This window comes from Rousettus aegyptiacus, unplaced genomic scaffold (assembly GCF_014176215.1).
Source record: "Rousettus aegyptiacus isolate mRouAeg1 unplaced genomic scaffold, mRouAeg1.p scaffold_m13_p_1, whole genome shotgun sequence".
NCBI classification, from domain to species: domain Eukaryota; kingdom Metazoa; phylum Chordata; class Mammalia; order Chiroptera; family Pteropodidae; genus Rousettus; species Rousettus aegyptiacus.
This window is the reverse complement of record NW_023416284.1, coordinates 92,783,625-92,809,356: the sequence shown is the minus strand read 5'-3', so window position 1 is coordinate 92,809,356 and position 25,732 is coordinate 92,783,625. Positions and strand designations below refer to the sequence as shown.

The 25,732-nt window shown below is 40.6% G+C and overlaps 3 protein-coding genes across 12 annotated transcripts in view; 1 reads left to right on the top strand and 2 right to left on the bottom strand.

The window, feature by feature from the left end:
* Positions 1-1,682, bottom strand: part of ANKS1A (ankyrin repeat and sterile alpha motif domain containing 1A) — a 175,582-nt gene extending 173,900 nt beyond the window's left edge. For 4 of the 8 annotated variants that reach the window (XM_036239071.1, XM_036239064.1, XM_036239067.1 and 1 more), the window contains exon 1: positions 1,349-1,657. In XM_036239071.1, coding sequence (XP_036094964.1) covers positions 1,349-1,536 — 188 coding nt within the window. In that variant the 5' untranslated portion in view covers positions 1,537-1,657. Of the gene's footprint in view, positions 1-1,348 lie in introns of all 8 variants that reach the window. The other 4 variants (XM_036239054.1, XM_016146924.2, XM_016146929.2 and 1 more) reach the window with 3 other exon arrangements.
* Positions 1,683-2,905: 1,223 nt separating this feature from the next.
* On the top strand, positions 2,906-15,562 carry TAF11 (TATA-box binding protein associated factor 11). 3 transcript variants are annotated; one of them, XM_016146941.2, is made up of 5 exons: positions 2,906-3,176; positions 5,008-5,156; positions 6,590-6,677; positions 7,014-7,110; positions 14,594-15,562. In XM_016146941.2, exons 1-5 carry the CDS (start codon positions 3,006-3,008, stop codon positions 14,650-14,652), a joined length of 564 nt encoding a protein of 187 aa, XP_016002427.1. In that variant the 5' UTR covers positions 2,906-3,005; the 3' UTR covers positions 14,653-15,562. The 3 variants fall into 3 exon arrangements, with proteins under 3 accessions (XP_016002427.1, XP_016002428.1, XP_016002426.1); XM_016146940.2 differs by lacking the exon at positions 14,594-15,562 and adding an exon at positions 7,781-8,457 and having other exon boundaries at positions 2,913-3,176; XM_016146942.2 differs by lacking the exons at positions 7,014-7,110; positions 14,594-15,562 and adding an exon at positions 7,781-8,457 and having other exon boundaries at positions 2,907-3,176.
* UHRF1BP1 (UHRF1 binding protein 1) overlaps positions 8,670-25,732 on the bottom strand; it is a 58,474-nt gene continuing 41,411 nt past the window's right edge. The window contains exons 10-21 of the mRNA XM_016146939.2: positions 25,552-25,722; positions 25,028-25,167; positions 24,515-24,656; positions 24,065-24,258; positions 22,403-23,859; positions 18,194-18,390; positions 16,623-16,777; positions 16,388-16,538; positions 14,677-14,939; positions 14,134-14,242; positions 13,901-14,007; positions 8,670-13,517 (exon numbers count right to left, since the gene is read on the bottom strand). Coding sequence (XP_016002425.2) covers positions 13,392-13,517; positions 13,901-14,007; positions 14,134-14,242; positions 14,677-14,939; positions 16,388-16,538; positions 16,623-16,777; positions 18,194-18,390; positions 22,403-23,859; positions 24,065-24,258; positions 24,515-24,656; positions 25,028-25,167; positions 25,552-25,722 — 3,212 coding nt within the window. The 3' untranslated portion in view covers positions 8,670-13,391. The remainder of the gene's footprint in view (positions 13,518-13,900; positions 14,008-14,133; positions 14,243-14,676; positions 14,940-16,387; positions 16,539-16,622; positions 16,778-18,193; positions 18,391-22,402; positions 23,860-24,064; positions 24,259-24,514; positions 24,657-25,027; positions 25,168-25,551; positions 25,723-25,732) is intronic.

Sequence of the window (25,732 nt, the reverse complement as noted above, 5' to 3'; positions counted from 1 at the left end):
GAACACTCTTACTCTACTTCACCTACCCAAATCTTCACTTTCCTAAAAGTCAGCTTTAGTCCCTCTCCTCCTGGAAATCTTGATCACCACCATCTCATCTCAAAGAATTGTCTTATGCTGCTGAACTAACAATTACGGTGAGTAGCATCATTAGTTTATTTAGAAATTTACCATCCTCTGACACTTTTATTTATTCAACAAATCCTGAGTACCAACTGTGTGACGGCATTGTTCTAGGGGCTGCAGAATTGCAGCCAACAGTACTGGTGTTTGCCTCCCCAAAAGAAATCCTAAGGAGAGTTCTTCTCTTATACTGCTTTTTAAAATCTTCCTGTATAGAGCTGGGTTCCTACTCAGTGCTTAATACCTCACAATTTATTAGAGCCTTGGGCTTCCTTGGGCCAAGCTCAACTCACCCAAATTGAAGTTACATAAACTAATGGGGAACAAAAGCAAACCAAGCCATTTCTAAATGAACTTCCACTTCTTAAAAACCTCAAAAGAACAAGGAAGGAAAAGAAAACAGGCTATGAAAGTGCTGCTGAACCAACACATTTTACTCACACTGACAATCCTCCCTCCAAGCCACACAAAAGTGACCTTTTCCTCTCAATCATCACAGCTCAGATTCAAGTGTATAACAATAGACCTTGGAAAAGTTTAAAGCATCCCTCGGTTTCCTAAACAAGTCTTCCTAAAGCTTTATTTCTCCTTGCATAACCCCCCAATGAATCCTGCATATGCCACCTAACAGACTAATCCAATGAGGTTCATTCACTACATGGAACTAGAATTTGAGCTTCAAGCACAAGTGGGGCTCAAACAGTACTTTAGACATGATAAATCCAGAGACAATTTTAATATAAACAACAAAAGCCAGGTCCTGCAGAGCCTAGTAGAAGATTCCAAGTTCCCAAAAGAAGGGAATGAAGATAATTTCCTCTAGGGGAGTCGCGAGATTCTGCAAGGCGTGGGAGTTTCTACAGGAGGTGAGCGAGGTTACAAAATACATTTGTTAACATATATATATTGCTCTAAAGTGGTCTGTTAGATACCACAGTTGGCACCTATAGCGGGCGAAGGTGAAGCCGGGCTGTGCCATGCGGCGGAGGCTGCCACCTGGGAACTCCCACCATTCTTCGCAGCCGGGTCAGGAGGCGAGACGAGGAGAGCCCAGCTCGGACCCGCACTGGCGTCCCTGGCCCCATGGGCCCCCCGCCCTTGCCCAGCAGTACCCCGAAAACCCATTCTGCCTGGGTCTCAGAAGTCTCGATCTCTCTAGGGACCCAAGAGAGTCGGGCGGGAGAGAGATCTCTAGGCGGCTGCCTGGCCCCGGTGCGTTACCCACCTGAGCAGACTGGAGAGGGTATGACTCGAAGAACCGAGGCCGCCGCCGCCGCCGCTGCCGCCCCCAGAGCCGCCACTGCTGCCGCCGCCCCCGAAGCCTGAGGAGAGCCGCTTCCCGGACAGCAGCTTCTCCACGGCCGGGAGGTGCCCGGTGCGGGCCGCTTCCAGCAGCTCCTGCTCCTTCCCCATCCCCAGGGCCACTGCCCTGTAGGCCCCCTTCCCGGGGCCGCAGCCGAGCCTGCTTCGGCTCCCAAACTTTCCGTCTCCGGGCAACGCACCCCCCAAACCGGCCGGGGACACCACCCCCCTCCCCCCCGTCTCCCCCCCCACAACGCGTCACTTCCGGGATCCGGCGTCACGCGTCACCGCGCCCCCGTGCCCCGCCCCCTTGCCCACCTATTTGGGCCGGGCTCAGCGGGCAGCGCAGGTGGCTGTGGTCTGCGCCAAGTGACCCTCACTATGCAGAGATGGGTCTCCAGAGCAAAAGGAAAGCGCCGTGTGGTCGCCCGCTGAATAGGTGGAAAGTAATAAACGGGGCCCACCTGTATGCGCCTCACGAGGTGCGCTCCTTCCCCAAAGGTTTGGGTGCCCACAGGACAGGAAATACGGTAATTTATCCAGGCAGTGGAGAAACAAAGGGAGAAATACGGTAACGCGCACCTACATTTCCGCGCATCTACATTTCCTAGTCCATTCTGTCAGCACGCATAAATTAAATACGTAATGGGTGTGGGGGCCTAGTGATACAAAGGTAAATAAAATGCTCTTTACCTCAATGAGGGAAGAGAAGAAAGTTTTTAAATAGAAACATCCCCTGCTCTTCATGCTCTAAATCCCTGAAATGGCTCCTAGAGTGAGACGATCAAAGGAAAGATCTCTCTCCGGGTAGGATTTGTTTCCTATTTTGATGAGATTAAACAAACTGGCATGAAAAGTAGGGTTTGTAAAACCGATCTCGATCTTGAGTACTGGGGAATTGGAAAAATCCTTTCATTGGGTATAAACTATGTGTTTTGTTTCTGGTACTAGCACTTTTTCTTGCTCGAAATAGGCGCTCAACAGTTATGGAGTGAATAAATGGATTGGATAAATAAATGGATTGTTCAAGCTATACGACTTTTTTTTTAAGGTGCTTGAGGAACTAAAGAGAAATGCTGGCAATTCAAACCAGTGCGGTCTCTTAATTTTGTAATTGAACTGTACGAGGCTGAATCCTCGCCTCAAAGTTTACGAGATAGCCGCGTCTCACGATGCGAGCGTACCACAGAACCGTTTCCTCCCGTCCCCAAACTTTACTCTGAGGAAAACGGATTAGGGAAGGAGTTAACTGACATTGCGTTTTTAGAAAGGCAAGAAGGGAAAAGAAGACCTTTAATAAACAACACGGCGCTCCTTTACAAAAGGTGGTTCCCCAGGATGGAAAATCTACAAACTAAACTCCATACCGTCAATTTTCCCTCCACCCACGGCCACCAAACCAGAGTTTAAACGGAGCCCTGAAGTCTTCGAAGCGCGCCTCGAATGACCCTCCGAGGGGAGGTAGGGATGATGTCATCTCAGCGCGACTGCAGGAAGTAAGCTGCTGGGCTGCTGTTCCGCGCGCGGTCCCGAGCTCCTGGGAGTGACAGCACCGCGATCTCCTCTCCCTTCTCGCGGCGATGGATAATGCCTGCGAGTCGCCCACTGATAAAAGTGGAGAGACAGGGGAGTCCGATGAGACGGCTGCTCCTCCCGGGGGTTCCGGGGCTACCGACACCGACGGAATCCCGGAGGAAACTGACGTGGACGGAGATGGGGACTTGAAAGAAGCTGCGGCTGAGGAAGGCGAGGTAGGAAGAGAAGTGTTGATGAGGCCGGAGTACTCCGACATTGTGTTACGTACTGGCTACTCGACCAAGCTCCCTGGTTGATCTCTCCCGAACTATGGTAATTCGAACTCACCGGGACTTCCTCTAGATCTGCAATCGCGGTGGTAGGTAGCCGGTAGGTTCGGAGCCCCAAGGACTGGGTTAATATTTTTAATCCCTGCCCTTAGTTATTGAAGCTACATCTAAGGGAATTTTAAATAGCCCCTTAGTTTTCCTGATGAAGAAATTGGAATCCGATATCACACTGAGAGTGCAAGAGCTAGAACCTGGAACTCCTAGTGTCCCTTTTACCGCGATATGATTTCTGTTAGATATTGCTTAAGCATAATTTTGTTACTATAGGCTTCAGAGTCGTTAAAGGGAGACTTTGAGGGAGTTCCTGGTTTAGTCACACCCATACCTTCTTGCTACCAGTGACCTGGATGTTAATGTCCAAGGGTCTCTAGCCTAAACACACCAAACCCACCAGCTGTGCCACCTCAGAAGCTCAGCAGTGTTGCCTAGCTGAGCATTAACCAGGGGACCAGAATCTCAACATTCTCTGGTTTCCATTTCTAAAGATAGAATCTTGGGGGTCTGAGAGACATAAGTAAGGGACTTAAAGAGATCGTAGGGAAGGACATTGGATTACATAGAAAGAGCCTTTTAGAGCAGAAAGTTACATCCAAATATATAAAGAACTTTTAGAAAAAGAGAACATGCAACTAAACTATTTTTTTAAAAAATCTTTAAAACAGATCTCAAAGACAAAAAGATTTGAATAATAGTTAACTTAGTTCAATCAAGAGTTCACTACATACAGAAATTTGCACCCAATAGAAGGTAAAAGTATTTTTTTGATGCCTCTGAAACACTTGTTAAAAATCGATCATATACCAGACCACAAGAAAAAACAAAGTCTTAAAAGTAGAAATCAAACAGGCCACATCCTGTTCGTACAGTGTAGTAAACTTGAAATTAACAACAAAAAACTTCTTCCACCACCCCCCTCTCCCCAATAAACTAACACCTGGACATTTTAAACTGTTTTCTAAATAGCCCTTGGATTAAAGAAATTAATAGAGAGAATATGTCAAATCCTATGGGGTTCGACCAAAACTTTATTTAAAGAAAAATTTGTAGCCTTACATATTTTTATTAACAAGCAGGAGATATTGAGCACCCAAATCAAGAAACCAGAAGAAGAACAAAATAAATCAGAAGAATGTAGGGATAATGAGTTAATAAAAATAAATGTAAATGTTGATGAATTAATGCTTATAAAACATAAATAGAAGAGCACTACATGTGGGAGAAGCTCACTTAAATGCTCCAAATTCAAAAAACACTGTTTTGATGAGAAGATGCCTCCTTTTTAATATTCTTTCCACATGGAATAATCACCAATAAAGAGATTTATAGATTTACAGGCAGAAATGCTGGCTAAATGGGGAGGACTTTTCTGACATCCCCTCCAAAGAATGAGGTCAGGAGAGTGGGCTCAGGGGAGAGAGGTTTTCATGATCCTGGGCATTTCATTGTATTTGTAACCAGATATTGAAGCTATAATCACAGCTAAACTGGAAGACTTGATTATTTAGCTGTTTTGTTTTTTGGGTTTTTTCCACAACTGGGCTATAAACTTCTTTAGGAGAGACAGTGTATCTTACACTTGATGGTATAGCCAGTGCCTGGAACAAAAAACTACTGGAAAAATGGATTGGTGATGTTGTAATGAGAATGATGTCTTCTTACCTTGCTCAAGTCTGGAAGGTAGGCCAAATATATAGCAGTGTTTCTTTCATTTTCTCAGCTCAAGAGTCAGGACATCTCAGATTTAACAGCAGTTGAAAGGGAAGACTCATCATTACTTACTCCTGCAGCCAAAAAACTAAAAATTGATACTAAAGAAAAGAAAGAAAAGAAACAGAAAGTGGATGAAGATGAAATTCAAAAGATGCAGTAAGTCACCTCCTTAACTTTCCCCATTGCAAGTCTCTAACTTGACCACACAAAGTTAATACATTTTTCTTGACCTTCAGTTTTTTCTTTTTTAAACTGAAAAGAAAATAAAGCAATTAATACATTGTTGTATCAGAAAATATAAATAAGCAAAAAGAAAATACCACCACCAAGGTAAACACTTAATATTTTGATGTATATTCTCCAAGATGTTTTCTATACATATATACCTATAAATTAAATTAAAATTTTCAAAGATTTTGAATGCTGTTTGTAACCGTTTTATTTTTCACATTATTTATGGTGAATATGTTCCATGTCAATAATTATATATCTAGGTCATAATTTTCTTCAGAATGAAAATAGCTTATATTTTCTGATTATAAAAGTATTTTGGCCTCATTACAAATAATTCAGAGAATACAGAAAAATAGAAAATTACCCATAATCCAGCACTCATAGTTTACCTAGGGTATATATTAGAGTATATATATACCTTTTCAGATTTTTTTGATATTTGATATGTATTGCTAAATATTTTCATGTCAGTAAATATGCCCATAAATCATCATTTTTAATGGCTGAATTGAATTCCATTACATGGATAAACCATAATTTAACCAATCCCTGTGGCTGTTCTGGTGTTTTGGTTTTTTTTCTTTTGATATTATAATGAATATATTTGAGCACATCTTTGTATACTTGTCCATTTGATTCCTAAAATAAACTAGAAGTGTAATTGCTAGTTCAAATAGTATGAATATTTTCAAAGGATTCTCATACATATTTCAAAATCTTCTCCAAAAAGGTTATTCCACTTCACTCTCTACCAGCATGTATGTTTGTCTTCCCATTCTCATTAATACCATTCTTTTTAATATTTGCCTATCTGGTTTATGAAAAGTTATCTCATTTTAGTTTATCATTTTAATAGTGAAGGTTAATTTTTTCCTCTATTTTGGCCATGTCTCATGTCCTTTGCTCATTTTCTAATACTGGTATGGCCATCTTTTTATTTATTTGAAAGCATTAATTACTATAGAGAGTAGTAATCCTTTTCCATATGTTTTACAAATATTTCCCCCTTAATCTGTTAATGTTGAAAACTACTGGTTTGAATATAAATTTATATATTAAATTTTTGCCATAATGTGTAATAAAGTAGCATTATAGTGAGAGAAAGCCGAATGCTGAAAACACAATCTATATGGCATGATACAGTGACCTAACATTGTTGTTTTTGTCCTTAAGAAAGGAACTTATGTTTCACTCATTCTCATGTTCCTTAAGAGTTGAAATACTTTATCTTCATTCCTCACGATCACTAAGCCTAATACTATTGACCCCACGAAAATGCATTTTTAATTGCCAGAGACTTGATTTTATTGATGTAATAATATATCTTAAGCATAATTACCTGAATCTTTGTCTAGAATCCTGGTTTCTTCTTTTTCTGAGGAGCAGCTGAACCGTTATGAAATGTATCGCCGGTCAGCTTTCCCCAAGGCAGCCATTAAAAGGGTAAGGATGGCCTATCACACTTAATTTCCATCAGCTATGAAAACTGAACTACATTCAAGAGTTATGTCCATTGGCATTTGGAAGTTAGTGGATCATTTAGGGGGAAAAATTAAAATAACATGCCCCTCAATAATCTGATCAATTGCAGTTTTATATTCCAGGGATAGTGTCTGGACAAACAGGTTGTTATGTACCCGAATCCTTGTTTTAATAGTCTTAGTTTCAGCATTCAACTTTTAGTAAACACTTTTTCATTACAAAGCTCTTATGAGTACTATGTTTCTAAAGCCAATCCTTGACTACCTTAATCACAAGAGTCTTTGTCCTTCTTTCAAGCTGATCCAGTCCATCACTGGCACCTCTGTGTCTCAGAATGTTGTTATTGCTATGTCTGGTATTTCCAAGGTTTTCGTCGGGGAAGTAGTAGAAGAAGGTGAGTGGTGTTGGTATAAATACTGGCTTTATACCATAAGACCTGTGATGGTCTTATTTTCAAGAATATCTATACCGAGGTACTTAATAAGACACCTGTGGTAGTTTCCATTTACACTAGAAGTTGACCAAGGTGGGAGCCTTGTATTGGGGAGAACACAATCATTATTCCTTGAAAGTTTCCATACTGGCAGGCAAGGAAGCATCTAGGAAAATTCCCTTCCTGATTCCTGACATCGGCCCAAGTAACAGATGCAAACTTTGTATTTTTCGCCAATGCACTTTGCTCATTTCTACTGCCAAAAGTGAAGATACAAGAAAAGCAATCACTGGTATAGTGGAGTTATCCCTGATGTTATGACCCCTGGGAACTACCCCCTGTCCATCAAGTAGAGATCCTGGCTGCTGCCCACTGCTAATCTCTAGCTGATGAAATTTTTTTTAAAGCAGAAGATATGTTTTTAATTGTTGCCTATGATAAAGCCTGATATGGAATATTATACTAAAGCCAACACAATATATTTCATAGCATTCTCTTAAGAAGGGAAAATGTCTTGATTTACTTCCTTAGCAAGCTTAATAATGAGTTAATAAGGATTATAGGACTCAAGAGGATTGTGATTAATAACCTGTGATATAATAATTAAAATTTCTCCTTGCCCTCTGTTTAGCACTGGATGTATGTGAGAAGTGGGGAGAAATGCCACCACTACAACCCAAACATATGAGGGAGGCTGTTCGGAGGTTAAAGTCGAAGGGGCAAATACCTAACTCGAAGCACAAAAAAATCATCTTCTTCTAGACCAAAGCCTAGAAAGCCCCGGTACTGAAGGAAGTACTGAAGGACAGACTTCAGATCGCATGAGACTTTCTGTACTGGTGTTTTAGAATCTGTCCTCCAAGGATTTCATGATGATTTTAACGTCTTCTCAAAACTCTGACAGTCGTCACACCTAGAAGGCATGTAGCCTGTTTTATACTTGCCTTGATTAAATATTGGGACCTCTTAGGGCATTTTGAGGCATTTAACTGTTTCTTGGCTTGCTGGAAGAAGAAAGGTACATACGCCTTAAGCATCTTCTGGACAGGGGAGCTGCTTACAGACAAAACCTTTCCAAGGGAATCTTGATGGTTTCATATTGAAGCCTGAAGTTGCTATGACTTAGGTTGTTTCATACATCTGGGTTTAAGTAGATGAAACAACCAGAAGCTTTTGACTTGTGAAACTCTAACATGAAGGCATGGTGATAGCAACAGTAGTGGAATAGTTTGTCCCTGTAAACATTTAAGATTCTCCTTTGGATGTTGGTGAATGATCATTAAACTGTTTTCTAACTTGTTGTATGTATATTCATTGTCATATGTGGTTGGAATAGGGGAAGTTAATTCTTTTTCTGGTGTCAGAGTAAAACTGGTCTTGGGTTTTGTGTGAAAACTTGAGCTTTTCCCATTTTCTCCTAGAGCTAGTAAACTTTTATCTCATAAGAGTACTTAAGCACTTAAAAACAATATAAAAGCCCATAAACTTCAGATTCCTATAAACAGATATACCACAACCAATACTGTTTAATAAGTTTAATTTGCTTTTTCATGTGGTTCACAGAACCAGTACACTCAAGGTTTGATTAGATATTGCAACATTAAAATTTCCCAATACTGACCAGTATTTGTTCATCAGATACATTCTCATTGTTTTCCTCAAATAGAGGGAACAGAGTGACCTTTTATTGACAGTGATTAGCAGTAATAAGGCTACAGTATTCATTGGCAATCCTCAAGAATTCTTTCCTACCATTCAGTGTCAGGAAGAAAGGTTTAGATGTTCTCTTTGAAGCTTTCCTGAGCATGTCTTAAAGATTCCAATTCTGTTTAGCACCCTCAGTGGGGGAAACAGCTTGGACTTACAAAGTTGGACAAATCTGATTTTTAGTATCTTACATTAAAACTCATGGCTTTAAACATGTACTTAGCCAGTGGAGAAGACACTTAAGTGGGGCATTCCACAAAGAAATGCTGTTAAGACTCATGCTATATCTTGACCAAAAAATGAATAAACTGGGGAGGGTGAGGGAGGGCGGGAATGACAAGAAACATACAATCTCTCAGCTCTAACAGGATTTTTCTTTTTTTTTTTTTAACAGTTACAAGAACTATATTGTAATTTGAGATATTGGAAAAGGCTGAAACATAAATAACAAGAAAGTTTATATCTGAAGTCTGGCCACTTAGCAAATTCTCAGAGTCTAAGATTATCCAAGAGTGTTTCAATTTTTCTCTTGTAAGCAATGAGGAAAATAGTCCCCATTCAACAACAGCTACTATCTATACCTATTCTAGCAGGAAGTGAGGGAAGCCATAGATCTAGGTGAAAAGATAGTAAATCACACCAGAATCTTAATACACTTAATAATGACTGTGGTAAATCAAAAGACAATGACACAGCTTTTGCAGTTCTCAAATAACCAGGTGTTATCCTACTAGCTCGTGCTGCAATGTTGTTTCCACAGTTTTATGTTAGTGTAATTGATTTTAGAAGTTTAGGCAAATATTAAATAGAGAGAGGAAAAAAAAAATAAACCCTAGCATAAAGGTTTGGAGTGGAAAGTTCCCCTATCACTATAGCAATGCTTCAAGCTACTTTCTTTCCACTACCCTCCTGAACTAGCCTAAGGAGAATCTAATGTAAATGGGTTAAAGGGAAATGTTTATCAGGTATGTGAGGGGTGGTGTGGCCCCCTTGTATATGCCATACACAGGAACCACTCCTTTTAGAACCCTGAAAAACGGTACCTAAAGGTAGAGAGGCCCATGGCAAAATCAGAGTCAGATAATACAGCAAAAATCAGCCATCACAAGAATAGATTCCATGCCTTCTGCTTTAAGTCAAAGAAACTAGGTTAATTATTCCAGTGAGTTGGAAAACACAATCTGAGATTGATAACCATCCCTGCAGCTCAGCTAAGAGATTTAAACCAGTCCATATGCACTAAAGCGTATCTCCAGTACATCTATGTAAACAGGAAATCTGGACAATCACAGATGATATAGTTGTAAATGTTTCACAGCTGAAATGGTGAAGTGCAGTGGCTGAAGTCTTTGAGGAACATTTTCTTGAGGTATTGTTATTTCTTGTTCACAGAGTCTTAGAGCTCCAAGGCAGAAATCATAATCAGTCCAAAGGAGTTGACACTACTGTTTTTTCCTTTCATTTTTTCCCTTTACATTTATCCTGAGGATAACCAACCAGTTCACATTTCTTCATTATGAAAAAAATCTTCCTTCCCCATTGAATATTAGTATTATTATACGAGATGATTTTTACTAAAATTCCATGGGGCAATGACCCCTACCACACTTCCTGAGGATTTCAAGACACAATGGCCAAAGCTGCCATATAATGGAAGTTTGAAATTCTAAGGCTCCATTTGTCACATGGACAAGAGCTCCAAAGAGCCCAGAAACCTGAGCTCTTGCTGTTAAAGGGGTTAGTCTTGGTGCTTCCTGGATTTGTTTCTCTTGCCTCCCACCAAGCACAAGTTTAAGGTGAAGGTGTACCAGGCAATGCCTATTAAACATGTTCTTTGCATGGAGGATGCCAGAGGGATATGGTGGTCAGGAAGGAGAGGAAGGGAAGAAAATCTGTGTGATTTTAAACCAATTCAGGTGAGCCTAAGGTTGCATAATTCCAGTTTCCAGCCATTGGATCTTCCTCCTACCCTTCTAAAAACATTAGAAATGCCAGGCCTGAGAGGGCCAATGATCCATTTTCACCACACTGCTTTTGAAAGAAGCATTAAGGGGGAGCTTGTGAAGAGACACAATTACCCTCAGTTGCATTTCACCAAAAATAGCCCTAGATGTCTATAAGTCCCTTTGGGAGGCCCAAATCATACAAGAACTCCTCTTAAACCTTCTGTACCCATGTAGTTTCTGCTAGCACTTCTTGGACAATGAGCTCCTTAAGTTTCTGATTTGCTATGAGAAGTGACTTCTTTTACCTAAGGCAGCAAGGGAGAACCCTACTTTCAGGACCCGGTGAACATGTCCTTCCTCATGACTGGATATTTATTTAACACTATCCTCAGTTTTCATCTTTCCAGAATTGGAGTCAATATTTTAAGGATGTATCCTCATCTAAGTACCTTCACCCCCACCCACACCCCCGATAATTTTTGCTGTTCTCTGGACCTTTCTTCCCTTCATATATTTTGTAATAAGGTCTCCAGAAGCGTGCAGATAATTTAAGACATTACCACAGTTGGGTATGCAGTCCCGTTTTCTCTGTTGTCTCTATGTGTCCTTCCTGATGATGCAGTTGACCTTTTGGCCACAGCAGCACATTCACACCTTCTCCCTCTCAGTAATAACTTAGATTTCTTTCCTGAGTTCTAACAGAGCTCACTGTCTCATCAGCTGCTGCTATGTCCATAGTACATTACTTTTAACTTACCTACACCTAATCTCATCTGTCACTTTCCTAGGTATTTACAGTCTGGCTTGTAGCTCCTTTGCAGTTTGGGTTTTTGTTTTGTTTTGTTCTGTTTTTTCAAGTCTCTTTGGTTCACCTTTCAATGGCTGGAAGTAGTAACATTTGATTGCACTGTAACATCCTACTTTCAGGTTATTTATAAAAATCTTAAATAAGGTTAAAGCAAACACCAACCAGGAAGAAACTTCCCGTTAACATTCTCTCCAGAAAGATGTTTATTCTAAGCTGTTTCCTAAGCATGACACAGTGGTCTCATAATCTCATAGTAACTGGTGCTTTTAAAATTGCCTTAGTGAAGAACTTGACAAAAGTTCTTTAAAAGTCTGAACAAATTAGATCTTGTTCCTTCTTGAATGCATGTTTCTTTTTATCCTCAAAAAACTATAACATACGAGTTGGGCAAGATTTCCCATAAAGGAAACCATTTTATTTTTCCTTCAATAGGTCATGTGTAATTAAGATTTTACTGACACTACTAAATCACTAGTTTACCATTTTGCCATTTCAAGGTGAGTTGGCCGATAAACTGCCTAATTAACAAAGCTCGATGTATATCAACAGAACAGTGTGGATAAAGGTAGAATGTTAGGGAAGAATTAGGTAGGAAGGAAAGAAGGAAGAAATCGCTCTTTTATAGGGCAGGTGCAAAACCTAGCTAGATTGAAGGTTTCTTGTTTTGTCTTAAGTCAAAATTACATGATTTTTAAAAGCAACAGTGGTAGAGCGGGGTGAGAGGCAAGAGACTGAGATGTCTATGTTACAGTTTAAAACACATTTTCAGCTCCCAAACCACCAAGTGCTAAGCAGTCTGCTGGTACAAAGTTGTAGTGCTTGGAAAGCAGATGTGCCAGGGATTCCAGAGAGACAGAGGAAATAACCTAAGGTGTAGCTACAGAAAAGAGACAGGACTCTAGGTGGACAACAGAGGCTCAGAATCGAGCTGCCCTATTAATCCCCACCACATCATGCCTTCAACCTAGCTCAGAGTGGATGTTTTTTTCCTGATTTAAATTTCAAATAAATACTTAAAATTTAAAAATAAAAATTCAAATACTTGAAGTTAAAAAAAAATCAAATAAATTGTTATAGAAGGGAGAGGTGATACAACTGAGCCGCCACTGTTGTTTACTTTCTACCACAGCATCACAATGATGAAAACATAATAGAAAGGAAACTTAACCCAGACAAATCTGATTTGTAATATCAGCCAAGATGGTATGAGTTTGGTTCCCTTTCCGAAAAAGGAAAGTTCCTGGTCTCCCTTATTCTTGTGCTTCTCCTGGCTCCCACCTTGCTGCTAGTCCGTTTTACTTTACTACTATGGCCAGAGTTAGGCCAAAGCTTTTCAGGTCTGCTACAGGAAGCTCTGAGATATAGACTCTTTGGTGGCTCTGTGGGTGACTGAAAAGATGGGTACTTTCCCTTGTTCACACGGGTTGTGAAGGAAGCAAATGTCTCTGTCATGAAACCAGGTGGTGAAATGGCCCTATAGTGTAGAGAAGAATCCACCTAGTATGCAGAAGACGAATAGGCTAAACACAGGCAAGACGTAATGCCCAAGCAACACACAAAGATGCCCCAATTTCCTTGAATGTTGTTATGCTTTGCCCTGTCTCCCATCCAAGTTAGAACACTAACACAAAGGACACCACAAGGAGTGAAGTGAGCACTCTCCAGACCCTCTGGTATCCTTAGCCAACTTATTCAACACTGGAGGGTGCCTTCTGTCACACAGGTGGTGCTATTGCTGGTGATCTCCTCTCTCCTTGGCACAGATGGTTGATCCACTGCTATCAGAGCTCAAAGAGGGGATTATATTTCCTAATCTCCTGAAGAAGTTTTTCTTTATCCTGGTTAGCATTGGCCAATGCTTGTTTGGTTTCTATAAGTTCCTTTTGTAGGGTAGGCAGTTCTTTCACCTAAGGAACAATAAGCAATTCACAGTTAATGAATAAGGTAGCATACCTTGCAAAAAAAAAAAAAAAACAAAAAAAAACAAAAAAAACCTCTCAGTAAGGGAACAAATTAGTACAATTCAAGCAGAAAAATCCACAAGTTTGGTCAATGATCAAGAGAACCCAACTAGATCTTTTCTAAGAGCCTAATCCCATCTTCAGAGTTCATCAGTTACAGGGACAGCAACAAGTGGAACATGTGATCGGCACGTGACAGGTGACAGGAGCCCAAACAAACCAGCTGTGCACAGTACAATCAACTTTTTCAGCCCTCTGGGTTTTACCAGTTTCTGCAATTACAGCTCCTAAGGGTTTATGGGAAAGGTGCTGTTTGGTTAGGTCCTCACCTGCTGTCCAAAATTCTCCCCTGTGGGCACCAAAACCACCTGTTCTTTTGGGGGCTGTCTCTTCTCACTTTTATGTACTTCAGATGATGGTCTATCATGAGCAGCAGCTGGAAAAAAAACAAAGGTTCTTAATGATAAGCTGCTACCAACATGCAGACAATTCCTAGTTGTTACCTATTCCCTTACAGGAGAAAAAAGGCAGAGAAGCCAGGAGGCTAACAAGCTCAACTCACCACCTATATGGAACACACCATCATCACTTCTTTTCAGCACAACATGCTCCATGGCCAGAGTGATGGGGATAGGGCCTGGAGACGTTGGATAGATGGGAGGGATATCATCCTACAGGAAAGAGGGAAACCACATGATGTCCCCAATCATCTCAGAGTAACAAGCCATGGTTCTACCATTCAGTCTGAAACTCTTTTATAGCATTGTTTATCCATATTCTTTCAAGCTGTAAGAGGCATAACTGAGTCCCTCCCATTCTAGAGATGGTGAAATAAGGATCAGATAAACTAATGGGATTGGACAATTATGCTTCATGCCAAAGATAAGATTAGGGCTAGAGACAAGGTCTCCTGACTTGAACCCAGGATTTTTTGACAGCAATACATATTTATGTAACTACCATAACATTGACAAAGAATGCTAATTTGCTTTTCCTCACTTGATCCTCAATATCTTTTACAGTGACAAGGCAAGAAGCTAACAGCTGTCACTGCCAGAATTCCTTGCCTAACAAAGTGTAATGTAAAAACAAAAGTTCCTCTCACCTTTAAGGTAATTCTGGAATTCAGGAGTTCAATTTGCATGGGAACTACCTCTGGAATCTCCTCATCCTCCAAGAAGGGCCCGAGGCCATTGAGCACCGAAGTGAGCAGCTCAAAGTCACAGCCTTGGAGAAGCAAATGCAGAAAGCCATTCTTTGTGGCCAGTGGGGAATGAACAGCTGCACCAGGCCCCACCTCAAAGCGAAGGCCCACTGCTGGCCTAATGGGGCCAGTCTTCAAAGTTGAGGATTCCTGAAAGCTTGTATCTTTGAGAAGACAGAAGGAAAACATATTAACTAATAGCCAGGGATTGTTAAACACTTTAACATAGAACCCTCAACTCTACTAAATTTGAACATCTCTTCCTTTCTTCAAGTCTTGGTCTTCTCATATAAAGCCAAGTATCTGATAAAGCCAAGCAGGATCTATGCTAATCTCCTTAAAATTCCATGTAAGAACAATCCCAGGTATAGCCGAGGATATGGAACTTACATACTTACATAACTGCAAATTAGTACAACCATTTTGGAAAACAAATTAGCATTATCTAGTACAGTTAAAACTAGACCTACTCTAATAACCTAGAAATTATATCCTCAGGAATACAACCCTGGAGAAACTCTCCAACATATATACTAGGAGATAGGTACAAAGATGTTCGAGGCAACACTATTTGAAATACCAAAAAAACTAGAAACAACCAAATGTCTGTTCAGAATAGACTGAAGAGATAAATATAGTAATGGGCACAAGGGATATTTTAGGGGTGATGGTGATAGTTGCACAACTCTGTAAACTTACTAAAATTTATCATATTGTACATTTACAATGAGTGTATCTCAAAGTATGCAAATTATACCCAATAAAGCTGTTTTTTAAAAAGCAAAAAGTGGTATGTTTATATAATAGAATATTATATAGTAGTGAAAATAAATAAATAATAGCTAACTCAACGACCTGGAAGAATCTGAAGAATATCATATTACTTGAAAGAAGCAAATCATGAAAGAATACAAACTATAATTCTATTTTTAAAAACTGCAAACCTACAAAGGTAAATGATACACTGATATAAACACGTGGAAGAATTGTAAAGTAAAGGAAGAGAATGATAAACACAAAATTCAGGCTCTCATGACTCCCCTTGACGGATGAGAGGCAGAAGAAGGTTCAGGGGAGGGGTTCCCAGGGAGTTCAAAGTTAAAACCATTTATTAAATTAGGTGGTGGGTACTTGAGTTCATTGTACTGTTACTATTTTATACATATATTTTATAAATTTTCTTTAGTATCTGCTCAATATTTTAAAAGATAATTTTTTAAAATGAAGCAAGTCCAGATTTTTCCTGTCATCTTTTAAAGTATAAATGATAATTCACATCAAAGAACTTAATCTGAAAGACAGACGCTCCTTGGTCAGATATAGTTTGATGTTAGCAGCCACACAAATGAATAAGTAAACACTGTCCTCATGTAAGCTTAAGGAGCATGTGGGAAATGAAGTCTAGTGAATACAAAATCCCAGGAAGAGCTCTGGGAAGCTGCTTGTAAGGAGGCTTCTTCAGTATTATTCCTCCCTTAATGGCTACTGGAGAGAAGGGCCAAAGGCTTGGCACTAGGGCAGCTGCCATTGGAACACAGTGAAAGGAGCAAGTGAAGCTATGGCTGCCCCAGATAAATCCCACCGGCTCTCCTGGAGTGACCGCCATCCTTACCTGGGCATTGTCCATGAAAGAACTGCCAGAGTCCCATGGTGCCCAGCTGCTGGAGGGTCACTTCCTCTGCTTGCAGAGCCACAGTCAGGTCCTCACCACGTACCTCAATCCCAAAAGACACCTTATCCACCTTCAGAACCAGAACTGAGACCTGTAAAAGGAGACTCTCTTAGCTGAGTCCCAAGCTCCCAGTCTAGAGCCTACCCTTTGCAGAGAAGAAAGTTAAGCAGCTGACCAGGTGAAGATTGAGGTCTTCCCCACTGGGTGAGGCTGAACTGTGCATCTCTGGTGATCCCTGGCCATAACCATCTACGATAGGGCTCCCTTGAACACCAGCACCACCTAAGACATTTGGAAGAGATCCTGGTGGAAAAGATTCTGGACCAGACTCTGCATAAGAAAGACAACAAAAGCGTTTGAAAGTCAAAAAATTCTATTCAAATACAATCTTTAAAAACAATGACAACTATAAAAACAAAACAAAACATTTATGACATTTATGAGACAACTGAAAAGCTTAAGTTGATGAATTTAAGGAATTATTCTTAATTTTTAATTTTAATAGTGGTATTTGGTCAAATTTTTAAAAAGTCTGTAAATGAAAGCAACCCAAGTATCTATGGATGGATAAACAAAATGTGATATAAACATACAATAGAATATAGAATATTATTCGGCATTAAAAAAGGAAGGAAATTCTGACACATGCTATGTGAATGAACCTTAAGAACATTATGTTAAATGAAATAAGCCAGTCACAAAAAGACAAATAGTGCATGCTTCCATTTTTATGAAGTACCTAGAGTAATCAAATTCATAGAGACAGAAAGTAAAATGGAGGTTGACGGGGGCTAGAAGAGGCAGGAAAGAGGAATTATTGTTTAATGGGTACAGAGTTTCATTTTTTTCTAGATTAAAAGAGTTCGGAGATAAAATAGTGGTGAAGGTTACACAACTATTTGAATGTACTTAATGCCAACTGAATTATAGTTAAAAATGGTTAAGATGGTAAATGTTAAGTGTCTTTTACCTTAATTAAAAGTTTGTATTTTCTAGAGATGCATAATGAAAATATGTATGGATAAAATTATGTATTTGGGATTTGCTTCAAAATGATATGGGAAAAAGGGAAGTAGGCAGAAATATATATGAAACAATAATGGCCACGAGCTCTTAATATTTGAAGCCAGGTAATGAGTATATGAGGATTCATTACTTGATTCTGTCTACTTTTATATATATTTGAAGTTTTCCATAATAAGTTAAAAATAATAACAAATATGGGCACACACCACCCAGCTTAAGAATAAATACATTCTCTTTTATTTTCTTTTCATTTACACACTAGTAAGGGATGATTTTTAGTTTCCATTTCAATAAGCTGAAAGCACCAGTGTAACTTCCAGTGGTAATTGATCTAATTTCTAAGAGTTATTTGTTTTATCATAGTGAAAAAGTTCTTAGCTATTTTCCAAGAATAAAATGCATAAGCGAAAAAAAAAAAAAAAAGACAACCCGCCATAAAACAAATCCTATTACCACAAAGCTACATGACTGTAAGACTAGTGCTCTCTTCTTTGGTCTGAGTCTCGTTCTATGATAAAGGTCAAGCACTAACGAGTAACCTAGAAGAAGATGTGGGGGATAAAGCTAGAGCCGCAAATCCATTAAAATTTCTTTTTAGGTTAAGAAAATGCCTATTTTATCAAATCTCAGCCCTTTCTACATCCTGCCAGTCTGAATACAGGCAGCAGAAAGAACCCTTTCTAAACTTCTACAACTCTGCCTGGCTCTGCTTCCACTTACCAGACTCTAAGAGCATCACCAAGCTATCACTGCCATCACTGTCTACTGAAATCCGGTCTTCGGGGCCACTGTTATCCAATGAGACACCATCGAATGACTGCTGAGATACTGTCCTCTTCATGGAGAAAAATCGGAGTCGGGCAGCACTTCCACCCACTGGGGCTGCCACCCCCTCATCGATCTTGGCCATGGGCTCCCTTTTGGAAAAACAAAAATCACAAACGTGGCTTAGGAAACATTGTTCTATCCCATTGCAATTCCCATCCCTTTCAGCCCAGTTATTATACACATAAACTCTGATATCGGCTATTATCTGCTATAAGGGGGTCACACCATTTTTCGACAGTTGACCTTTCCAAATGCTCATATTCCAGCATTTCAAATTGCATAAGCAGCTCTCCCAAATTGACATTAAGTGTCAAGGTTATTTAAGGTCATCCCACATAGAGAAGAGACCAACTGCCTACAGCCCCAATGCTAATGGTGGAACCTGAATTCATCTATATTTATCCAAAAGTATTTACAAAATAACTTCTGTATATGAGGCACGGTCCTAGGCACAGGGCAGAGGTGAAGGATGAATAAAGTGATGAATAAGCCATCCCCTGAATTTATAATCAGGAGAGAGGAGACTCATACATAAATAATATTATATGGGAGTAAGTTACACACACCATAAGAGAGGGACAAAGAAAAAGCCCACAGCTAAGCAATATCAAAGAAGGAAAGAGAATAAGAGAAGGGATCAAGAACAGCTTTCCGGAAGGAGATGGCATTTGGGTTGGTCCTTGAAGGACAATTAAAGAAATAGGGAAGAGGGCATTCTATGGGGAAGAAACAACATAAGCAAAGGGAGGGAGCCAGAAAACACAAGTACCTTTACAGACTAGCAAATAGCTCAACCCAGCTGGAGCACAGATTTTGTTGGGGAGAACAATGGAAGATAAAGTTAGAAAGGCATAACATAATGAAAAGAAGCCTTTAAAGACCTTTTAATCCTACTCTCCCATTTTACAGATGAAGAAACTGACTCAAGGTCACAGTTAAAGGTGGAATTAAGAAAAACTCAACTCTCCTACCATCTTGCTAAGTACTTTTTTCACTTTACCACATAGGTTGCAGTCAGATTACAGAAAACCCTGTATAAAAGATTATATATGAAAGTGCTCTGAAAAATGTAAAGTGTGGGGGCGTATATGGGAAATCTCTCCTCAGTATTGCTATAAACTTAAAACTGCTCTAAAAAATAAAGTCTATTAAAAAAACTGTAAAGTGCCAGGTGGACATATCATAATAATTGATTATGCCACACTAAGAAGTTCACATGAACTCAAGGGGTATAAGAGAAAAGGTTAAAAGTTTCAGAATAGGGAAATAACAAGATCATACCTGTGTTTTAGGAAGTTTGACTTGGTTTTTTCAAATAAGCTAGGAAGAAAAGACTTCCAATGAGGAAGTCAATTAATAGTTCACTAAAATAGTCAACGTGTGGAAACAGACAATAAAAACTGATGTGAGACTCACTAGAGCAGTATTTTCAAAGTGTCATCGTATTAGAAGCATCAGCATCAATGGGGGACTTCTTAGAAATGCACGTTCTGGGTGCCCTCTCAGACCTACTGAGTAAGGAACTCTGGGGATAAGGCTCATCAGAGGGTGTTTTAACAAGCCCTCCAGGTGATTCTCAAGCATGTTTAAGTTTGAGAATCGCTGCTCTAGGAATTGTGGACAGAACCTGACAAATGACTGGAAGCAGCAGAACCAAAATTTCAGCTTGAATGAGCAGGAGATTGATGCTACTAAAAAAAAAGAAAATAACTGGTCTGGGGAGGAATAAGAAATTTAGTTATATATATGTTAGGTTCAAAGTACCTCTGGGAGATCCATGTGGAGCTATGTGCAGTAGATAATTTTAAATGAAGAGCAGGGTCGGGGAGGGAAGTCAAATGAAAATATGGAATACAGCGGAAGTGAAGATATGGATAAAATACTATAGAGAGAAAGTATTCAAAAGCATAGATTGATATAAAATTTCTCAAAGTTTGGCGGATGCATTAAGAACATTAAAAATGTTTGTAAGGGTTTGACCCAACAATTCTACTTCTAGATTTTTATTCTAGTGATTTAAATATGCATAAAGAGTAACGTTTACAAAAATAAGGACATTTAACACAGCATTGGTTCTACCTGAGAAAAACTGGAAACAGACTAAATGACCCCCACCTAGATCATGGAATGGATGAATAAATTATGATACATCCATTTGTTAGAATACAACAGAGCAATTAAAAATTATGCACAGAGATACCTAATGAATGGCAAAAAATTCATAATAAAACATTAAGTAAATAAAACTGGAAATTTTCTGGTCTACAGAAATATTATAAACCTATTGTTGTAAAATAGTATTTATATATTAAACATATATACACACATAAGTATTCACATGGATACAAAGTACATGTATAAAAGGTGGAAGAAAACAGACCCAAATGTAAATAAATAGTGGCTGTCTCTGGATAGTTTTATTACAAGTGACTTTTATGCCTCTGTATTCTATTTTCTCACTGTCAACAAGATTAGCACAATCATTTTTATAATTTAAAAAATAAAAACTTTGAAAAAGGTGATGAGAATATAGACAGCCTAGCCCTACGGAACAGTTACATTTATAGGATAAAAGGAAGAAGGGAGCACCAAGCTGAAAGAAAAGACTCCTTCCAAAGTGTAACTAGGTGGGTCACACAAACTCAGGATGAACTGACTGGCAGGATAAATAACTGCCAGTCAGGGTAAGGAGGACTGAGAAAAGGCTACTAGCCTATTCAGTTAGGAAGTCATTGCTGGTGATTTAAAAAGAGCCTGTAGCACACACCTTTCTTTTCTCTTTTCCACCTCTCCTCTTTTCCCATCTCCCTTACTGTTCTCCATTTAGAAAAGGCAGCACATTTGGTGACTGGGAGTCCAGGCTTTCAGTCCTCGCCCCACCACTCACAAGTTGTGTGATCTTGAACAAGTTTCTTACCTCTCTGAGCCTCAGTTTCCCCATCTGTAAAATGGGGAATGATATTAGTACCTGCCTTATAGGGCTGTTTCAAAAAGTCAATGGATTAAAGTGCCTGACACCTAGAAAGCACTCAATGAATATTGGCTAGAATTATTATATCATTCATCGGGTTAAGTTTTCCTTTCTCCTTCCTCCTGAACTATCTATGCCTAGCAGGTACTAGCACACCCACAGGTAATGATGACAGACCCACTAAAGACAATCCATTAAGATAAAAGCTCTAAAGTCAACGGTCTTCACACCACAGTCCCCAAACCACAAAGTGTCCCACAAAAGATTTCCCAGAGTCTTCATTATCTTTCCTAAATCCACGAGACAACCAATGGAAAAATCTGTACCTTTCTGCTCTTCTGACCGCATTTCTGTTTTTCTGCTTAACCCCTCCCCTAACTCCAGTGCTTGACACAATGCCTGGCATACAACACGGCTAAAAAAAATTGTTGAATGAATGGATGAAATTCTTCCTTCTCTATTATACTGGCAGATGTTGATAAGGTGCATCAGAAAGAGCAAGTCCAAAGCCCCAGGTTTCTATCTACAATACAATATTCATGGGTGCATCTTCGGTGAAGGTGTAGTTTCATCAACTAGGGATACAAAGATCTATAGCTAGCTCACCAGGCTGCTGTGAGGATCAAATCAAACAAAATAACGTGAGAGCTCACTGAAAATAAAGAAGTATCACCCAGATACCAGGTATTATTATTCTGATATAGCATATCTCTATCAATAATAGTGTAGCTAATTAGTGAAAAAAGAGATACTTTGATTCTAAGTAATAAGTGTTGACTTGAAAACTGCCCAAGAATAGGCTACAATATGTGGAGGCATGTGAAAAGTCATGGAATCTTGTGTTATTTGATTGCAATTTCTAGTTCTTCCCCTATCACAGAGTTAGATGTTGCCTGAAGATGAGTCTCTTCAATTGGTGTACTTGTAACCTCCAAATAGCCTGAGAATTCCTCCACTGCCTTGCAGGCAGCTGTGAAAACTAAAGCCTTCACATTAAATAGGCCATTCTATGCATTCTTCTAGAATATATCGTGCTTCCCAATCCAAAAATGCACTAAGAGGCCGTAAGTCTAGTGACGACAGCTAGGAGGAAGAGACAGGGTGATTGAAGGAGGCACTAAACCACTTACTTGGCTGGGGGCAGGGACAACATCTTGTGCATGGTGGAGGTCATTCGGTCTCTGCCCAGACTGAAGGCATCCTTAGTCAAGGACACAGCTTCCTTGGTGAGGTCCATGGTGGCATGTAGAGCCTCCTTGGTGGCATCCTTGGTCATGTGAATAGCACTTGACAATTCTCCCTCGATGTTCTTCAAAGGCATGAGCTCACCCTGTCCATTCACAGCAGTATCCCTGCTACCTGGGGACTTCAGCGCAGCTGGTGAGCTGGGTACTTGGGCTCTGTTCAGTCTCTTGGCCTGTAGAGAATCGACTGCCTCATGGCCCTTCCCTACCAACTGCTGTGCTAAAGAATCTGAGTCCTGCAGTTCTCCATTGCTATCGAGAGGCAGTGTCCTACCCTGGGATGTGGTCAGATTTTCAATGCCACTATCCTCCAGAACTTTCTCAGGGCTTGCTGGGCCCTGGTCTGAGGAGGCATCAGACTTCAGCTCCCGATCCTCTGAAGGAGATAGCTCCGAATCTATAAGGCTAGTGGTATCAGAACCTGCAGAGTCAGCTTCAGCAGCAGCAGGAGCAGGATGCATGAGCAGAGCCACCTCAGCACTGGGAAAGAGGACCCCAATGCAAGCCGTCTGGTCTTGCAGGGGAGACCCAGTCATAGCCTCTGTATCCTTTGTCAGCTGCTCCTGAAGACCCTGTAGCACCTCTTTCAGGCGCAGTAGGGCCAAGTATTGGTAGTGGTCAAGTCTCACACAGACATGTGCAGGGGAGTGTACAAGCATGTGAACATCTGCTGCATCCTCCAGCTGTGTCAGAGGCCCTTTGTTATCCATACTGCCACTGTCTTCCCTCAGAATTTCTATGACTTCCGTAAGGCCTGATAGGCTTTTCAAATCATGCTCAGTCTTTGACCTCAGATGGGACACAGTGTCAGGGGCAAAGGCCTCAGACTGAACAGTACTGCCAAAGCTGGCTGATGGTTTCAGCCTCCCTTCTGCCGCCAAAAGGAGCTTCCGTGCCTGGGCTTGCTGCCAGCGGAGGGGTAGACAGGCCCAAATGGACAAGGGGAAGGGGGCCACAAAATTCAAGGTATGGCTTTTGAACTTCTCTGTTCCCTCAAAGTCCAAGGAGATCTGGGGGAAGTGGATGGACCAGAGATCCTGGGAAGCCTTAGGCCTCTGGGGAGGGAGGGTATTAGGTTGAGGGAGGCTGGAATCCATCTGGAAGGCATGATGCAAAAAAAGTATGTGCAGTAGGCTAAAACCACCTGGAACCTTGGGAAAGTGAACAAAACTGGAATGAAAGAACTCAGCAGCAGCAAAACCTTGGAAGAGACTCTGAAGGTCTGGACAGCTACAATGTGGGGCATGACGTGTATTGGTGGCAGTCATGCCTGATGCAGAGAAGACAAGGGCCTGGGGCCGATGCGACCCAGCCTGCTCTCTCTTCTCCAGCGGGAAGCTCACCTTCAGAGAGAAAATCAAATCCAATTCAGAATGGCCATCTGAGTATCTCCATACCCCACCATTAATACACATGAAAGACCATCTGGGCTGTAAAACTGTTTTTCTTACTTCTATCAAATGGACAGAGCAGAACTCTAGATTATAACAATGAGAGAAACGCAACTGTGGCTGCCAAAAGAGAACAAAAATCTGTCTCTCTTCCTACCTTCAACCAGAAGGCATCTAGTCGAATGTCCAAGTGTTCATCTTTCTGGCTTGAATCTTCTAATTTGTAGATAGCTTTGAACTGCTCCAAGCTGTGGTATAAATCCAGGCAGAAGAGGTTTCCCCAGAGCAAACTGACAGGATCCATAGTAAATGTCAGACCATTTAACTGAATGTAGAGATTGGGACAGGGAACTAGAAAGCAGAGAACAAAATAATCACCATGTACAAAGTAGCAGCTTGACTCCTATTTAGCAGCTGATATTCATGATACTATCAAGAGAGCAAAAATAGATATTTGTACAAGGCAGCATTTTTAACAAAAGTATGCTAAACTAACCCAAACATCTAAAACTCCTAACAACAAATGAGACTATAATTAGTGGCCAGAGGCTGACAAATAAGAAGAACGAGTGCTGGACTGTAAGAAATGACCAGTTCCAATGCTTACCTGGAAGCTCCTGATTATCTGGGAAATAATACTCTGTGAACTCAATGTGAATGGCAGAGACCTGAGAGGGTAGGCTGTGGAGTTTCCGACTGCAGGAAAGGAGTGTAGATGGCTTCTTACTGGGCTGTCCAGCTGAAGAAACCTACACAATCACGAATTACTGTTATAATCTATGCTGCACCCAGAATAGAATTTCCTCAATTTTCTCTACTATCCCTCTAAAGTCTGTCCTAGGGAGAACAGTGCTTTTACACATATTCCAGGCATTCTCACATCTGCCTAACACTGTCCACAAGTTTGTTTTTTCAGTAGAAATTTTGTAGTCAGGTATTTAGAGGAAACTGGGGAAATCTCAAGTCCTGACTTCAGCAGCTATGCTCAAACAAACAAACAAACAAACATAGAAAAAAAGTGTCTACCCACCCAGCAGTAAGGGAAACAGCCCCCAAATTCCACAACATTTTCACACTTGTTGCCTTCCAGCCTCGCTTCCCCATGTCCTGGGCTCCTCACCTGGTGGATGTCCAAGTCATCCACCCGTATAACCATGCAGCTAGAGCGTAAGCGATTCCAGGCTGGAGGCCGAAAGGCAGCCTGTCGGCCCTGGGAGGGGCTTCTCTCCAGGGGGTTCTTTAGAGGACTGGAGAGGGAATCTAAATAAAAATAAGAAGGTGGGAAAGAGAATCAGATACATTCAACTCCTATTGTTAAGAGAATTAGGAGGTAAAAATCCTAAGGTCATTAATGCTATATGCAGGAAAGAGAGCTTAACATTGTCTAGCTCCTAGATAGAACTCAAAAACTACATTCTCCTTAAGACTAAGGCAATAATCTCTCTTCAACATTTCAGCTATCCCAGGGGACAAACAGGACTCTGTTAAAAAAAAAAAAGTCACTGACGACCGACCCTCCATGAAATAAGGTTGGGATAATTAGCTAGAAATAAGTTGGGATGACTACCTAGTCCAGTGCTTTATCTCCACTGGATATTCAAAGATAAATGGCAAGAGGTTAAGCTCTAGCTCCTCATCACCCACCTGCTTTCCTCCGGAACGGAGAGTCGACTCCCAGGTGCCAGGGAGGCTTCAGACCTGTTTCCTCATGCCACTTCTCCATTTTACTCTGAAATTCCATCACTAGTTTCTGGGCCCACTGGCCTCGGGTCTCCATGGCATCACAGTGCCGTACCCAGTGTTTGCAGCTATCACCTGTGCATGA

Bases quoted from the DNA above. Each gene is read 5' to 3' on its own strand.
- TAF11 (XM_016146940.2), top strand. From the start codon at position 3,006: ATGGATAATGCCTGCGAGTCGCCCACTGATAAAAGTGGAGAGACAGGG. The intron at 6,678-7,013 runs GTAAGGATGGCC...CCTTCTTTCAAG, and splicing joins CCAAGGCAGCCATTAAAAGG to CTGATCCAGTCCATCACTGG. The intron at 7,111-7,780 runs GTGAGTGGTGTT...CCCTCTGTTTAG, and splicing joins CGGGGAAGTAGTAGAAGAAG to CACTGGATGTATGTGAGAAG.